Raw genomic sequence first — 17,827 nt, forward strand, 5'->3', positions numbered from 1 at the left:
ATTTCTATTCCTTCATTTGCAGTGCCTTTATTATTGGCTGTGTATATAGTGTTATTTCATAGAACCAAAGCACACTTTTCCCCTTCGCCTCTTGTGGTTTTGTTTGTTTGTTTGTTTGTTTTCCAAAGGGGATGACTGAAACTTCCTCCCACCCTCCCTTCCGATTTTACCCTTTTAGCTGATGCATGTCCAGAAAAGTGTGGAGTTCCATGTTCACTCCAAGCCCTTTACAATATATTTTTTTGCAGTATACTTCTGCCATTTCCTTACTTCTTGGACACTGATGATGTTGGACACATTTCTTCCTCAGTCTGGAGATCTGCAGTGTAAAGTAGCTGACCACAAAACTTTCTCTAACACTTAAGCAATCATATTTACTTAGGTTAAGTGTAGCAATAATAGTAGTTGTTTTTCTCTAGTGCCTGGAGTTTGGAAATTGTAACTGCACATGATGGCTCCATGGTGACACACTGTTAAAATAATCTTTCCTCTTTTTCCCCCTCTTTTTTTTTTTTTTTTTTTAAGGGACGCAAGAGTGAGGCAGAAAAGTACTTCGTGAAGGCTATTCAGCTGGATCCTACCAAAGGCAACTGCTACATGCATTATGGTATGTTTTAGATAGATAGGGTTTCCACATATATTCCAGGCCTGCCATTAATCTCAGAGTGATTAAGGATTTGAAAAGTGCTACTGGCATAATACCTTCTTTAAAGGGAAAGAAACTAATCTGCCATGTATAACTTCATCTCCATTTCAATTTGTTAATAACTACAGAGGGAGAGGTGAAGATTTTCTTATTTTTCATAGCTTTCCTCCTATGAGGGGAATTTCAGTATCACTGCTTCTCTGGAAAAGAAGAAAGGTGACTGCTGCCATATGTCAAAACCTCATGGCCTGGAATATCATTATTAACAGTTTTGGCCTAAATTTGTTGAGTGACGGTGGGTGGGCAACTAAAAGTTTTACTTTAGTGTGCATGAGTTTTACATATTGAAGTGTCTGGGTTTTGTTTAAGATTTATGGGTCTTAAATCTTCCTCCTTCCCAGCATCTTCATGGCTTGAAATGGATAAGTATTAAAAAGGTTTCAACAAGTTGGCTATATCTTTGTCATACTAAAGCATAAATGTGCCTAAAGCACACAGTTAATTTGAAGGTATCTTTATAAGTTTGGATTGGTTTTGCTAGATGTGCAAAGAATATTTCCAGATGTGATTACTCCCGAGGAACCAAAAATATCTAACTTTATGGACTAATTCTTACTGATAATAGACAAATCTAAAAATAAATAAATAAATAAATTCCATTGTAGTTGAGTGTACTGGGTCTGGCTGGAATGTTAACTTTCCTGGCAGCAGCCCATACAGTGCCGTACTCTGTACTTGTAGCTGGAACAGCAGTGTTATCACACCAGTGTTGTGTCTGCTGCTGAGCAGCAGTGGCACAGCATCGGGCCTTTCTCTAACCCTCCTAGGGGGTGGGCAAAAAGTGAGGAGAGAAACATCACTAGGGCAGCTGACCTAAACCAATCAAAGGGATATTCCATACCGTGTGATGTCACACTCAGCAATAAAAGGTGGAAACAGGAAGAAGAGGGGAGGGGTGGGCTCTCGTTGGGAAAACATCGGTCCTCCTCTCGAACACCGGCTACGTGCGTTGAGGCCCTGCTTCAAGGACATGGTCAATCATCGCTCATTTGTGGGAAGTAGAGAGTAATTTCTTTCCTCTGCACTTCCATATAGCCTTCATTTATTTTATTAGTTTGTTTTCCTCCCTTCTTTTTATTTTTCCCTTTCCCTCTCCCTTTTTCCCCTTCCCCTTTTTATTTCCCTTTAGTTAAATTGTTTAGTTCATAATAATCTTTATTTAATTATTATTATTATTTCCCTTTAATTAAATTATCCTTATCTCAACCCGTGAGTTATTCTTTGCTTTGCTTTTCCCCCTCCTCATCTAAAAGAGGGGGAGTGAGAGAGTGGTTGTGGGGTTTAGCTGCCCAGCATGGTAAAACCACCACATTGAGGAAAAAGGTAGGGAACCATAGGCACACTGTATATTCTTTGTATATTGTTTTAATTTCCTCTTCTAATTCTAAATGGTGAATGTAAAATAAGTGAAATTAAGTGGCCAAAATGGAAAATTAACCTCACTTAATAACCATGTCTTTACTTTGGGTGATTTCTTTGTCTGAATTGCTCACATACTGTATTTCTGTTTGATCCTATTCAGTGTAAAATTCTGCGTGTTAGACTCCCATAATTAATGGATACATTGTTACTTTGAATGTGTCATGGTGTTTAAATGAATGTAGCTCAGTGTTGCATTATTTTGTATTATAGGTCATTTCAGTTAGTGACATTGTCTTCTATTTACAGATAAATTTGATATGCATGTAAGCTCCATTATTTGAATTTGATATTAGTATACCTGATGATATCTTAAGATAATGAGAAAAAGTTGAAGTAGATTGTTTCTTGAAATCCTACTCCATCCCATTCCAGCCTTTCATATTAAGAAATCTATCTTTAGCGAATAGGAAATCTATTTGAATACAAATTCAAAGGTAGGTCTCAACAATCCATTCTGGCATTGAAGTTAGGATTGTGTGTATTTTATTACAGGTCTAGACTTTTTTTTTTTCTCTCTCATTGCTTGATCAATTTGCCTGTCTTTTTTTTCAAGCAGGCATCATTTTGTGTTGGCCTATAAGCTAAATGCAAGCTTATTCAAATCATCATTTATCTCTGATGTATTTGTTTCTTCATTACCAGACTACAGTATTAAAATGGTGTATTGTTTCCTCATTAAGATTATTCCTTATCACTTCAGGCACAGGACTTCCTAAAATTTGAAATAAATTGTCCTTACTTTTTTCTCTTTCTCTCCTTTCATTCTCTACTTTCCTTTACACTTATTTATTGTATTGATCAGGAATCTTTAGTGTATGTTACCAGGAAAATTCCAAATATTAAACACTAGTCCCTAGTGAACACTTTAAGTATATCTCTGCATCCCATAAATTTGTTTTAGCACCTTGTCACAGGTATGGTCCATATTCTATATGCCAAACGTTAAGCCACAGGGAAATATATCCATAGTTTACATATAAATCGTATCATAGGGATTTTTTATTTTATTTATTTATTTATTTATTTATTTTTCTTAGCATTAATATATTGGAACAGCAAATAAAATAGTTGGCATTGATCCCTAATAAAACACATACCTCACTGAGCAGCCAAATGGAAGGAGTGGTCTGTTGGGAGACAACAGTGTGTTGATGGGGTAGCATGAATATATGGACTGAAGATTTTCCTCCAAGTGCACATATATACACACAGTTATAATTTCTGCTCCAAGGATGTGCAGATGTTCTTCTTGACTTCTAATTTTTGGACATTTTTTTGGAGCTAAGAGAAGTAACTGTCGATACACTATATCTTTTAAGAGGCTTACACTTGTATTATAATGTGCTTTAATTCAGGCATTAAGCCAAAACTATTCTTAGAAAATGTAATTTGGTACAGGAATCAGCTTATCAGATCCCACAAAAATTTGAGCAGAGGTGAACAGTTTCCTGGTTGCTCCTTGGGATAATACCACCATAGTACATTTCTGTGATCAAGCTAGTGTTACAATTAGTTTTGTACAGATAATTTGCTGGCTTTGAATTTATACGGTTTAACTTTAAAACAGTGTTTCTCTAACTCATTATGCTTGGAGATGTCTGAAAGGAGAACTAGTGGAAAAGCTGAAGAGCTATACATATAGATACGCATGTATATTATACTGAAGACGTGATGCCACTTTATTGGTCATAAGGGAAGTGGCTCTTGCTCAAGTGACAAATGAGGGTGCCAGTCCCCTCTGAGTCAGAAGTGCAGGCAGCTATTCAGTTGCCCACTCTGTTCTCTTCTTCTCATATGCCATTTATCTGAACTTCGTGCAGAACCATTGTCTTACAAAAGCATGAGTCTTCATGGGTGATATGATACAAGCTTTTGAGGTTCAGCATACTGCCAGAAAGACTGAGCAGGTGAAAGAAAGAAAAAGCATATCAATAAGGAATAAGAGAAATGGTAAAGGGAAAAATGCAGAAGCATCAGTATATATTTTTTTATTTATTTTTAATTCTCTGCAATGAAAATAATATTTTTAGCACAACCTACATGTTTTTAAACTGAAATACTGGAGAAAATTATTTCATATGCTAGATTTGAATGTTTCAGTAAAAGTTGAGGTTTTTACTTGGATATTTTAATTCATATTTTCTTTTTATATACATTTGAAATGAACAGTTCTGACTAAACTGAGTTGAACTTAATAAATGTTTATTCATTTTTTGAACATCCATCTTTGTTTTTTCTGGGAAACTTTTCTTCAAAATACCCTACCCACATCTACTCAGGATATTGGCTCTCATGTATCCCACTTTACTTTAAACATCTAACTTGAGTGTGCCACAGTAGATCCTGCAGGGGCATACACAGCTTCTGTCATCAACAGAAAGCACTAGGTATCTGCAGTGTGAGATAGACCACATAACTGAAATGGTCTTTGTTGCTGTCATCTCCATTCAACTCCTTGAGAGCTCTTTCTGAAATGGGTGCCTTGATTAAATGCTTATGGTCAAGTGGGATGAATCTGAATGTCAAACAGCATCCACAGAGAGAACTCATCAATTCCAAAGGAATATTTCATATAAATACTGTGAGACTGTGTTAGCATTTAATGAATCAGTAAATCAAATTTTTGAATTTGCCAGAAATAGGAATGTCCACTGAGGTCAGACGAATGCCATTATGCCCCAGAGAATATTTAGTTTTGGATACTCTATTGACCACTCACAAAGGAATTTCCATTTCTGCTTGCAGTGACCCTATCTCGGGAAAAGCTGAAGAAAGATTCTGTATAAAATTGGTCAGTGAAGAGAGATGGGATGAATTTCAAATGGCATTCTGTACTTAAGTGTTTATCTGTTTGGAGCATAAATTCTTCAGAATCTTTTGACTGAAATGCAGTGTAATTGAGGATTTTGAGCTTATTGGATGCTTTATGCATTATCTTTCACTTAAACAAGCAAAAAAATAAAAATAATAAAAACCCTAAAATTACAGTGAAGTTTATGTAGTGGAAATGTTTTACTTACAAAGCTTTCTTATTTCCTTTATAATTTGCTGTCTGAAAGCAAAACAAAAGAAACAAACAAACAAACAAAAAAGTGATACTAAACCAGGTTTTATTTTGCTATAAATAAGTGTTGTTAACGTGCCTCTTAAAGTGTATACAGTTGCCTCTCTCCAACACAATGTAAATCAAGTAGCATGTATGTACGTGTGTTGAGATTTCAAGATAAATTTGTGTAGAGGGTCCTTCTTCCTTACATTTGTACTAGTTTAATTGGAATGGGAAAGTCTAGAACCAAACAGGATGTTCAATTAATTCTGTTTTACCAATCACCATTGAGACCTCTTTTTAAAATAGTTCATTTGAATAATTCATTGTTTCTAATAACACTGAATTGTTTAACGATTCTCTTTTCATTATAAAAAGGGATTATTCTCATTAGATTAATTATACATTCACTTAATTAGGCAGTCCACATTGATTATCTGCCTTTTTTAGTACATTTCCAGTTATAACCATAAAACAAAATGAAAAACAGCCTGTCAGATTAGGTAAAAGTGAAGAGCATTGGCTCTGCTCTCATTGAAGGCAGAATAGATTAACGCATTCTCTAATATTCTCACTTTTCTTTTTAATTATTTTTCACTTTTGAATTCTTGATAATTTAGAAGTTGGTTTAGCAGTTGATTTTGAAACACGTTTTTTCATTAAGTCATAGATGTGTTACTGTGAAAATTTATATATACTTACATGTGTGCATTCAATTTTCTTCTTAGATGTGATGTATGTATAATCCTTATATGTAGTTACATTATTCACAGTGCTAGATTTTTTTGTCTTTATTCTTCATTGCCTGAAGAGCAGCCTAGGAAAACTTTATTTTTCTCCCAAATATGTAATGAAAAGATCTTCTGAAGAGAACAGTGTCGTAATGAAAAATTAAACATCAAAGTTTTATTGATAGGAAAGAGAAATATCAGCTGTGACCTAGGAATGAGGTCTTACTGATTTCTTCAAGAAACTTTTATGCCAACTGAAGAAATGTCACCTAGGCTCATAGGAGGGTCAGTTTTTATCTTCATCAATGAAATGAATAAAACTGACCTCACAGTGTGTAATTCCAGTGAATGAACTGTCCATTTGCCCAACTGTCAGGTTGGCTAAATGCAGTGTATGCAAAGTAATAAATAAAAGAGTGCATGGATCTGCTCTATTGGGAATACCAGATGCTACATGGTGATTGTGTGTTGAGAAATTAAATTCCTTGATGTGATGGGGTCAGGGCCAACCAGATGCAGTACGTCCATCACTAAGTCACTTTGCCAGCCTTGCCAATATGCACTCATGAACCTTTCAGCAAATGAAAGTTTTTCTTGCCTTTTAAAATCTTTTGGAAATCCTAACACTAAATATGTCATAATCTTGTAGGGAAGCTATATGAAAAAGTTTATGATAGAACATGTACTTTTTAAGAAGGAATTTCTCCATCTTGTGCATACAGTGCTGTCAAAGTAAGATGCTTGGGATACAGCTTGTACCTGCTCCTACAGTATCAATAAATGTTATTCAAGGGACACAAGATTCATAGACCTAAAACAGGAAGAGAGATGTAACTGGCTCACATAAAAACTTCACTAATCTTCCAACCTTTTTGCTCCCAGAACTCTCCAATAACTTAGATTTAAGAAAATCTTCAGCTGCTATTAACATAGAGAGTAATTCTTAGTTCCAAAATGAAATTGAACAAGAAAGATGTATCAGAAACAGAATTATTTGGAAGAATATACTAGTTTTAAGTCGTTTGCATTTTTCTTGGCAGCTGTGAGTAACTTTAATGAGCATACAAAGACGTATTCATAAATTGTCAAGTCCTTTTTGCTGCTCTCTAGGCTGTTGCTATCATACAACATTAAAAGAAGATTATTGCAAACCACTCTAATAACTATTTATTCCAAAATCCCTTTAGAACCAATTGCTTAAGTGATGGAATGTAGTGGAGTACTTCCAAACAAGCTAGGTCACCGACCCTAAATGCTGTGGAATGTACATGTTTCTGGCTCTCCCTTTAAGTTTCTCCTTAAATCTAATCATTCTGACATCCTGAATATGTGGCTGACTCTGCTTCCTCAGCACAATATACTAGACTGTTCAAGAGTTATCATGTAGAAATTTTAGATTAGAGACAGTGCTGGAAATGTGTCTTTATGCATCTTTCATGTTGCCAAAATTTGGGATTTCTGCAGGAACTGAAAAAGCTTGTGGTGCAATGATCCCCAAAGACTTGTTAATGATTATATGTTCTGACCCATGAGTACCAACTCATTATGAAGATTTTTGAAGACAGAGCATGGAGGTGCTACAAAAGCACAACTGAATAGTTCTTTCCTATCCAAGTATCTCTTTTCCAAATCTTATATATCACCAGGTGTCTGGGGAATTATATAGGGTCCAGACTCTAGCTTAGGATTTGTAAAAACATCAGGTCCTCTGCATTATACATTTTCATCATCATTTTTATGTTTTAGTGAGAGCTTGTAGTGATCCAGATGTGGTCACAAGATCAGTCATTGAGTCCCAAAGGCTTGCAATTTAATTTTTTCTCTGTTATCTCTGGTTGTGCTCTGGATGACATCCAATGGTATATTTAGCACAACTGCAACAGATAAGTTTTTCAGACAAATAAAAGGTTTAATAAGAAAGGACTGTTCTAAGCCAGTGCTGATATTGATGTTGCAGCACCCACTGGCTTGCATAGTCTTTCTATTCATTTTATTTGCACTGAATAATCTTCTTGATAGAAAAGAATTGAGGGGATAGACTCCCCAACAGTTCTTTCAGAAAGAAAGCCAGAAAGCAGGTGGAAAGATGGAATGGGATATAAGGAACAGTAAAACAAACTGGAATGCTACTGCCATCTAGGTGATTCTAGGTGATGTAAGTTCATCTTTGTTTCCCCTGTCACATCCTACACATTCAGTGAGAAATTGTCTTAACAGGCCTTGAAAACAAGATCTTTAAGCAAACATTCCCTTGCTCTGGGAAATGCTCATTCACAGCCAATGAATCTGTTTTGAAACTCTGAGAGGAAACAGTTACATTAGGTCATGTCTGTTGACTTGGCATCTTGCAACATTGATTCATCACCCAAAAAGTTTTGGATATCAACTCAGAGGCAAGGTCTTTCCTCTCATTTCTTCCCCAGCATATTATGGAAATTTTTCCATTTAGAGAAATATCACTTGGCATCTGCTCTTTTGCTCCTGATTGGCACAGAGGTAGCGGTGGTTTCAGTCACGGTTCTGCGCATGCCAATAAGAATATAGTTCAGTTCTCAAGACATGATATTGTAGCCTTTCTGTGTGCTTCAAAGACTCACAAAATGTGTGAAGTCACTCAGAACCTGATACCTGTTTTGGTTTGAGATGGAACACTAAGTGCTTTGAAAGCTTCAACAAATATTGGGTTTCAAATCCTTGGTGTTGAATGTGCTGAAAGAACCACTAGTGAAGTTTATTATAAACAGATCACAGAATCACAGAATCACAGAATTTTCTAGGTTGGAAGAGACCTCATTTGACATTTGAGTTTATGGTCTTGATATATCCACTTCTCATGTTAAAATAGTTGTTTAAGTTGCTGCCATAGAAGGAGAAAACTCTTTTGAAGAGGATAAAATGCAGAAGATTTGGTGATGAAGGTATATCTATTTAAAAAAACAAGTGCTAACTACTCTCTGTTGGGATTAGAAATTTTCTTCCTTCTTATTCAGAAGAAAGTTTACTCTTGTTTTTGTTTTGTTTTGTTTTTGTTTGTTTGTTTGTTTGTTTGTTTTCTGCATTAATAAAGACAGCAGGACAAGAAAGCAAGCTGGAAGCAAGTTGGAAGAGAAAACCCAAGAGCATCCCCAGAACACTCAGAATGTTTCTTTTTAAAAGTAGTAGTAGCAAGATGCACTGTTTCAGAAACCCTCTCTGTTCTGGTACAAAGTATCTTTGAATGGATGCCAGTGAGCGAAAGAGAATGAACATTTCAACTAAGGAAAGATCGGTGCAACTTTCACTTTTATCTAGTGAAATAAAAGATCATAGTGCCAGTAGGGAATAGATGAAGCCAATTCTTGAGGCACGCACTAATGCGCTTGTGCTCTGAACATGAAAGATTGTTACAAACAGGCACATCCCAACCAATTAATACCTTTTATATTACAACAAAATAGCAGGACTACCCATTCAGTTTATAGCTTTTAAACTGGTGTTTGCACAGGTCTTAACAAAATGCTTTACAAATGTTCATGGTCATTTTAGAGAGAGAATTATACAGGCTTTTATTAAAGCTCTATGCTTTATTATTATTATTATTAAAGCTCTTAATTAATTATTATTATTATTAAAGCTCTATGCTTTCATCTCTATGGATGAATAGTTGTTAAAATTTTTGACAGAAGATGAAAATCAGTTCTTTTCAACCATGGGGAACTGGAAACTGGTTTATTTTATTTTATTTTATTTTATTTTATTTTACTTTATTTTACTTTATTTTATTTTATTTTATTTTATTTTATTTTATTTTATTTTATTTTATTTTACTTTACTTTACTTTACTTTACTTTATTTTATTATTTATTTAAATTATATATATTCTTTTTCTTTTTCTTTTTTTTCAGAGATAAGTAGATTGCATATATTGTCTTATCATTTTTTCCAGTCCAATATAGACTCAAAACCACTGTTGGTGATTTGCAGGAAAATGTTTGAACAAAGCCGTAGGTATAGGATCCTTAATTTTTAATACTATTTTTGATGCTTAAGTATCTTAGAGTTTAGAGGAAAAAGAAACATGACTAAGAGGATAATGAAGTATTGACTTAGTTCCCTTTTGTCAAAGGTCTTTAAGAACTCTTGGCTACACATTTACACTCATCTCTATGCTATCTAGCAAAGATGGAAAATTCTATTTAAAGTAATAATGCTGCTCCAGACAAAGAAAAGTGTTGTTGAAGATCACATCTGGAACTGGACTGTGGATTTCCCACTCTTGTTCTGGAACAGCAATGAGAAATACTCATTCCTTGAAGGAAGAAAATCTTGGATCCAGAGCTTCTAGAAAACTATTTTCTAAAAATCTCATTCTGATTCCAAAAAACAATCAGACTACCATAATTTATGCTGTTGGCAAGACTCAGATTCATGACACCTGCAATAAGAGAGCTCTGTATGTGATGTTGGGCAGCGTCTCATAAATCACACGGTTTGCCAGCTACCTTTCAAAGAAGAAAATCCTGCATGTAAATTTAGACCCACACAAGAGGCTCCTGGATCCAGGGGCTCGTGGATCAAACTTTCTGATCCACCTTAACACTCTGCCAGTATTTTGCCCTGTCTAGTGTTCTTTTCTTGGGAAAACACATCTTTATAGCTTTGACAGAAGAAGTTCAGAAGTCGCCTTTTTATTGAAGAAATTGCAACACAAAACTGCCAATCCAATTCATTCTTCCATGAACTTAGTGTATCATTTTAAAAGGAGCTGTAGCTAATGTTTTCAAAATGGGTTATCTCTACTTAGATGCCGTAAATCAAATTTAGATGTGTGAATAAATTTGGTTTGCATTTCAGGAGAACCTGGCAAATCTCAATTCTTAACTGAAAGTTTCCACCTTGTACTGTGTCTGTTTGGGATGGAGTTAACTTTTTTCATAACAGCCTGGGTGATGCTGTGTTTTGGATTGTGGCTAATGCAGCGTTGATAAACACACCAATGTTTGGGCTGCTGCTGAACAGTGCTTGCACAATATCAAAGCTTTCTCTTTTCCCCACTCCGTCCCCAGAGGGGATACAGCTTGGACAGCTGACCCAAACTGGCCAAAGGTATATTCTATAGCATATAGTGTTATGTTTAGCAATAAAAACTGAAGTAGAGGAAGAAAAAGAGGATTTTTGGCTTCTAAGGTGAGCTTTGTTAAACAACTTTCTGGGCATCAGTCCACATATGAGAAGCAGTGAGCAATTTCCTTTTTTGTCTTTTTTTTCTCTTTTTCTTTTTTTTTTTTCTTTTTTTTTTTTTTTTTTCCTTCACATATTAAACTGTTTTTATCTTGAACCTCAAATTTTCTTGCTTTTGTTTTTCCTTTACTGTCCCCTCATCATGCTGGGGGGTGAGCAAGCAAGTGCTTGGCTCTGGTTAGGGCAGCCCACCACACAACTGCATGCTCAAGTGTAGACTTTTCCACTAGACTGAAAAGGTAGCAGTCATTTATATTTGTAGCCCAGTCAGTTTATGGAAATGCTTAATCAGCAACCTCTGATTAAATTACCTCTACTTAGGAAATGAGTGGGGCAGTTGCAGGGTGTTCTCCTCTCTTGTTTGCAGTCAGAATTCTGTAAGAGTTTAGGTGTAAATGATGCTACAGTTGGTTTCAGGAGGGTGCCACGTGTCATCTGCTACCTATCCACTTAACATGAGGTATTTCCACTGTTATTAACCCTTCAGTGCAGGAGAGAGATTTTTTTATAGGAATGCGCAGTCGAGAGTTTTCTGGAAAGTCTTACTTGTACTTAGTTGGTGTCATGGATTAATTGCAATTTGTTTTAGATAGCTTTGGTAAAACTGCAGTAAAGATTATCCTTTAATATGTTATATAAAATAATAATCCTATTATAGAGACACTCTTAAGAGTCCTGATAGTAAACAGAGAGTGAATTCCATTTTTAACAATTTAAAATGTTAGAGTTGTTGCTGACATTTTTGATATGTCCATGTAGACTAATGGAATGTATGCAGCCAGAATCATAGAAAAAGCCATTAATAAAAATAAGCCTTTAGCTAAAGCAGCTAGCAATGCACTTGCTTTTCAGTAAATGTAAATAATGATGTTCTATTCTAAATTAGCCTTCTTGTAGTAATCCTAAAGCATGTAGGAATTTCATAATATTTTTAGTAGTATGTTGATATTATAGACCTCTTAAAGAGCTAAGAATTAACCTAGTATATGTTGCTTAAGACAGCCAGTAAACCATTAGTATTGGTTTGAAAAGGTTTCCAAGAATGTAATTTAGTAATTAAATGGATGAAGAGAAAGAATTTTACTGTTTTAATAATGTAAATCTCAGTCGAGAAATTTGTTGATTATGTCACATTAAGTTGAATGTACCAGCTACATTCTATTACATTCGGACTAGTTATAAATATACCTAAGATAACATCTCTGTTGAGCTCCAGTGTTGAAATGTTTCATATAGACAGCTAGAAGTATGGTTCTGAAGATCTCTCCCTAAAAATCCTTGAATTATTTTTGATGAAGACAATAAAGAAATATTTTATTCCACCCTTTTGGAATTAATTAGGCTAATGATCAGTTGACATTATTTTCAGGTTCTAAGCTGCAAAATATTTTTTCTTTTTTTTTTTTTTTTTCACAATAATCTTCAAGGCTTAGTACATCTCAAAGCCTAAAAGGTTACGTGTTCTTTCTCTCCTCCTGTATAAAGAGTACATCCAGTTACTACCATCTTGCTTTCCTAATCTAGTACTTTCCATTATAAACAAACAAGCAAACAAACAAAACAAAACAAACAAACAACAAAAAAATGCCACCCACAATATTAACAGTTTTAGGCTGGTTTGCTTTGACATTGACCTAAAGATGAGGGATGCTCTTTCAGTTCATTTGAAAGTGAATTGGAATATCAACTAAAGTTTTATTTTCAAATAATTCAGCCAAATCAGGGGATACGAACTGCCTATTGTAATTGGTAGATTGTCTGAGAATTTTCAGATTCAGAGATTGTCCTGCTGTATATAAAGCATGTCCTGATGTGGTACCAAAAAAAAAGAAAAAAAAATGTAACTTTTGTCCCATTTTTTTCCCCATCTTGACATAAGGAAAGAGAGAAAATATTGACATTTTCTCATTCATAAGAGACTTCCGTTAATGACTCAAGCAATAGTTTATAATTCTGAAGATAAATTAATTTCTTATGATCAAAATTGTTCTCATATGTTTTCTTTTTATGTTTTTCCCTTCCTCTCGCTGTTCTAAGAAAGCCTTTTTGTAAATCATTTATTTCTGGAAACAACATAAAACATCATAGTGCATGAAAGGATGGCGCATAGCTGAGAGTGGATGTAACTGAAGCAAGCAAGGCTTATGCTATGAATGCAGTAAGATGTGAATGTTTTTCCGAGACTCTTTTGCAGATCTGAATATCTAAGACATAGGTGACTGTCTGAGTAAAGAATCTCCTGTCTCTTGCCAAGTTGAAATGTATCCATGGAGAAAAAGCAAAAAGCTAGGAAAGCTGTCTTTCATCACTTTTGGTATTGAGATAATTCCTTCTGCAAAAATGTTCATTGTACCCAAGCATTACTGGATTCACTGTGCCCTTACAGACCTTGCTGGCTCTGGTTAAGTGGATTTTCTGCAGAAAAATATAGAAAGCAACAGGGAATGTATGAGGAAAGGAGGCAAGAAAGAAAGAAAATCACTTACCATGAGAGGAACTCATTTTTTCATGGACTGTTGTTCCTGAAGAGGCTTGTGGCCAGTGATGACTTGGTGGACTTTTGGATGAGTGATCTGATTTTTCAAAAGTAAGATAAAAAAGGAAGGATGGGATGTTGGAGCATATAATCACCATACTTCAAGATGGCTTTTCCAAATATAAGGTTATGCAGACACAAAGTCTAGACAGCTGAAACCCTTTGAAAAGTCCATGATCCAAAAATAACATGTTTTACAAATTAGGTGTGAAAAAGTCATTAAAAGGAGCAGAACTACGGTGGTTTGAGTAGCTTCCAAAGTGTTTTCTTCTTCACAGAATCACAGAATTTCTAGGTTGGAAGAGAACTCTAGATCATCGAGTCCAACCTCTGACCTAACACTAACAAGTCCTCCACTAAACCATATCACTAAGGTTCTTCTTCAAAGGAAAACTCAATTTTGTTGAGTTTTACTAGTTGTTATTTGCCTATCTTTTGAAACTACTGTACTTTAGTTGAAGTTTGCTTAATGCTAAATTATTTATTCTTCTCTGTTTTAACTTGGTGTGATGATTACAATATTGCCATTTGTAAAAATTCAGTCACATGATTTTAGCTATCTTCAGGTGGTTTTTTTTTGTTTGTTTTTTTTTACGTGAAAGGTAAGGATTACTTAGGAAACATAAAAAACTGCAATTCTATTAGAATCATTGATATATGTGATAAAGTGTCAGTTCATCAAGGTATACATATACAAACTTTTTAAAGCAAAGTATTGCTTATAATTCTAAAGCTGGGGAAACATTTGCATATATGTATGTAGAAGTAAAAAATATATTTGATACGATCTTTGAGATATCCTTATAAAATGGGAATATATTTTGCTTGTAGAGGCTATTTGATTTTATTTCTTTTTCCTCTGAGGAAGCAAAGATCAGTATAACTATAAGCAGAAGGGCAGGTTCTTGAAGACAGGCCTCTCTCAGATCAAGGGTATAGTTTTTTGACAGCTTAGTTTTATTGTGACATTATTCCTAATCATAAATATCTTTTGTAAATATTTCAGTTAGTTATTCCTATCATATCTACTGGATTTTTCTGTATTTTCTACATTTTAATTATATTGCAATGCAGAGTAAATCAATAAATGACCAAACACTGAGTGTGGGACATCTAATTTGTTTTTGTTTTTTAATTCTTTTTTTGTATCTGTATTTTCTGAAGTATTACCTATCAGTTGTTTTACATGAATTCATGTTCATGTACTCTATTCCAGGTCAGTTCCTCCTAGAAGAATCCCGTCTAATAGAAGCAGCTGAGATGGCAAAGAAAGCAGCTGAACTCGATAATACAGAATTTGATGTTGTTTTCAATGCAGCCCATATGCTCAGGTTAGTACCTTTACATGTCTTACTTGATTTTCTTCTCTTGTTTTGGAGAAAAAAGTCTTTACAGCCTTTGCTTAAAAAGGGTTTATTTTTAAAGCTCAGGGACTGTTTTGAATAATTTAATATCTCTAGTAAGATGAAAAGAAATGTAATGAAAGTGTTGTGGGATTAGGACTATCTATTTCTAATTTTCTATGTGCTAGCTCATAATTTATTGCCTTTACAACTTCCGTTGTTCACAAGTAGGTAGTTCTTTTTACTTGCATATAAAAACAATTGTTTCTTTTGTGAAGAACATCCTGCAGGATTTCCTTTGATCTGATCTCTTAAGATTTAGGATGCATACCATTTGAAAATTATAGATCTGGAGGTAACTAGAGAATATTGGAAATATCACCTTTTGTGTTAATATCAGTAGGGAACACTAGGATAATTAGACATCTAAATATTCTCGGGTTAATGCTGACTTTTAGACACACAGGAGCAATTACTATTATCAGAATCTATGATTTTAAATGTAGTCATATTTAATTCTGTTCTCGTATCTGAAATGAATAAAATTTTAGTTGCCTTTTTTTCCTTTTAAAGCGGTTAGACCTGGATATTCAGTAACATTGAGCTTCTGCCTGAACGTGATCATTAAATTCCCATTACTTTAATAGGTATCATCCACACTTATTTCTAGGGTAACTATCTAATTATTATCTATTGTTGACTTGACAGTTATGAGGATACTTCATTTCATTTAGATTACATCTATGCTCAGAAAATGGATGACAAGGAAATAAAAAATATACTTCATTAGCATAAAACAGTTATTGAGATTATTTATTTAATGAATATCTGTCACTTGGCTGTTTGTACTTTTAACACTTAGGATATGAAATGAAAGGAAAAGAAAGTGATATTAAAAAGAAGGTAGAATCAGCTTCAGCCAAGTGACCTGTGTTGTAGAATGAAGTTTTTTATACCAGGATTTTGAAATAAGCCCCAAAACATTCTTAGATATAGCTCTTACTGCTTATAGATTAGAAAAGAAGCACAGACAAATGGTTCACTGATATATAATGGTTTGACCTGCAACAGGTATATCCACTATTTTTCCTTCCTCCTGATTATTTTCTGAAACTGTCTCCTCAATTCGGGAAGTTAAAACATCTAGTTTAATTAAATAAATTCATAGACAGAAGCATAGTAAGTTAGGCATGAAAGCTGAATCCAAAAGGATGTAGATAGCCAGATTCCTACTGACTTCAGTGAGTGTGTTGTGCCAGATAGTTTAACGGTGTAAAATGCTGTGATATTTTTGGTGTGTGTTATAAAATGTGTTGGCATACATCAATACTATTTAGCAATAGGCTTACTACATGACTCACTGTCTCTGTGACCACTGACTGAAGCACTTCAGGTCTTCAAGGCATATATTTACACTGGAATATGAGTATTGTTTCACTCTCAGTGTAAGAGCTGTGCTGCTGTACTGTACATCAGCCGTGGTTACCCTACTTGATCTGGTTGGGACTGGACACTTCTAGGAGGTTTCATCCAGCAATGAGCTTAGGTACTCTGAATGGCATTCTCTATTTTAATTCTAAGCACTAATTAAAACCTTAAAACAACAGCAACAAAACAACAACTAAGCCAAAGGCTTTTTAAAAAAAAAATGTGCTGATGGTTTAGCTTAGCTAGAATCTATCTGTGCTCCTATGTGATACCTAGTTGATCTAGTTTTCCATTACAATAGTTATCTTTCTTTGTGGAAGACTGTAATGGCTTCTTAACAGCTCTTGAAGTCTCAACTGGCCTGGATGATTTAATAAGCATCAGGGTGGTAAAGTCAAATTCAGTGCTGCCAAGTTTTACCTTAAAACCACATGCATAATTATTTGAATTATTTTTGCTAAAATGTTATGATCCTGCTGTCTGCCTTGGTTTACTGCTTTACTTAGCAGTTTATTCAATGTATTGTTTACATAATAGCAACTGGACAAAGAGAATGTGTATCCATACATTGGGAAAGCAACTACAAATCCATTATGAGTCTGTGGAACTTCAGAAAAAGCTGATTTTCAGGATATATAGAGTGAAGGAGAATAGTGGTGATTCCAAGTGGAAAGCAGATACCAAGAAATTAATGAAGAAAAGAAAGGGGTACTCAGACTGGAACAGAGTAAGAAAGCTGGAAGCTATGGATACTCAAGAGGGTCATAAATGAAAAGCTGAAATTATTAAATATAGCAGTTTCATGTAGGCAGACAATAGCTATTGAGGTTGCTGTAGAAATCTATAAAAACTGATTGGTAAGTAAGAATTTTGAATGTACTCCACAGCTTTGAGGTTATAAAATATAGAAGTTCACAAGACATAGAAGTGAACTGTTTTGAGAGAGAAGGAGGGATACATTTTAAAGATTTGTTGTGGATTAAGAGAAAGAAATTGATATTGAAGTGGGTGATGCAGGATGTCCAAAATGTCTGGGAAGGTAATAGTAGTAGCTCTTTTTTTTTTTCTTTTTGCAAATTCTAATATTTTTGTATTGACTGAATGTTCTTCCCAGTGCCGTACTGTTGATTCAGGGAAGTATCATCTTTCCCTTTTGTCATTAACCTGTTTCCACCATTACCCCAAGGAGTGTCAGGAGATTTAGAAACATGAAGATGCTTATTTAGAATTGTACATAAATTCTTTATAATCTGGGTTACAGCTGCTTTGGGTGGATAAAATCACAGCATTCCCTCCAAGTTCAATTTGTTTTCTACACCAGTAATTAACAATTTTTGAAAAATTTGAACAAGGCATACACTGGAGTGCTGTGAATTAATGTTTTGTAAATTTGCA

At 34.6% G+C, this 17,827-nt stretch overlaps 1 protein-coding gene across 3 annotated transcripts in view; it reads left to right on the forward strand.

Moving 5' to 3' along the window:
- The window catches only part of TMTC2 (transmembrane O-mannosyltransferase targeting cadherins 2), a 256,087-nt gene that overhangs the window by 210,248 nt on the left and 28,012 nt on the right, over window positions 1-17,827 (forward strand). For all 3 annotated transcript variants that reach the window (XM_084505628.1, XM_084505627.1, XM_084505626.1), the window contains exons 9-10: window positions 526-607; window positions 14,878-14,992. In XM_084505628.1, the coding sequence (XP_084361754.1) occupies window positions 526-607; window positions 14,878-14,992 (197 nt within the window). The remainder of the gene's footprint in view (window positions 1-525; window positions 608-14,877; window positions 14,993-17,827) is intronic.

Source organism: Aythya ferina, assembly GCF_964211825.1.
Source record: "Aythya ferina genome assembly, chromosome: 1".
In the NCBI taxonomy this organism is placed as follows: Eukaryota; Metazoa; Chordata; class Aves; order Anseriformes; family Anatidae; genus Aythya; species Aythya ferina.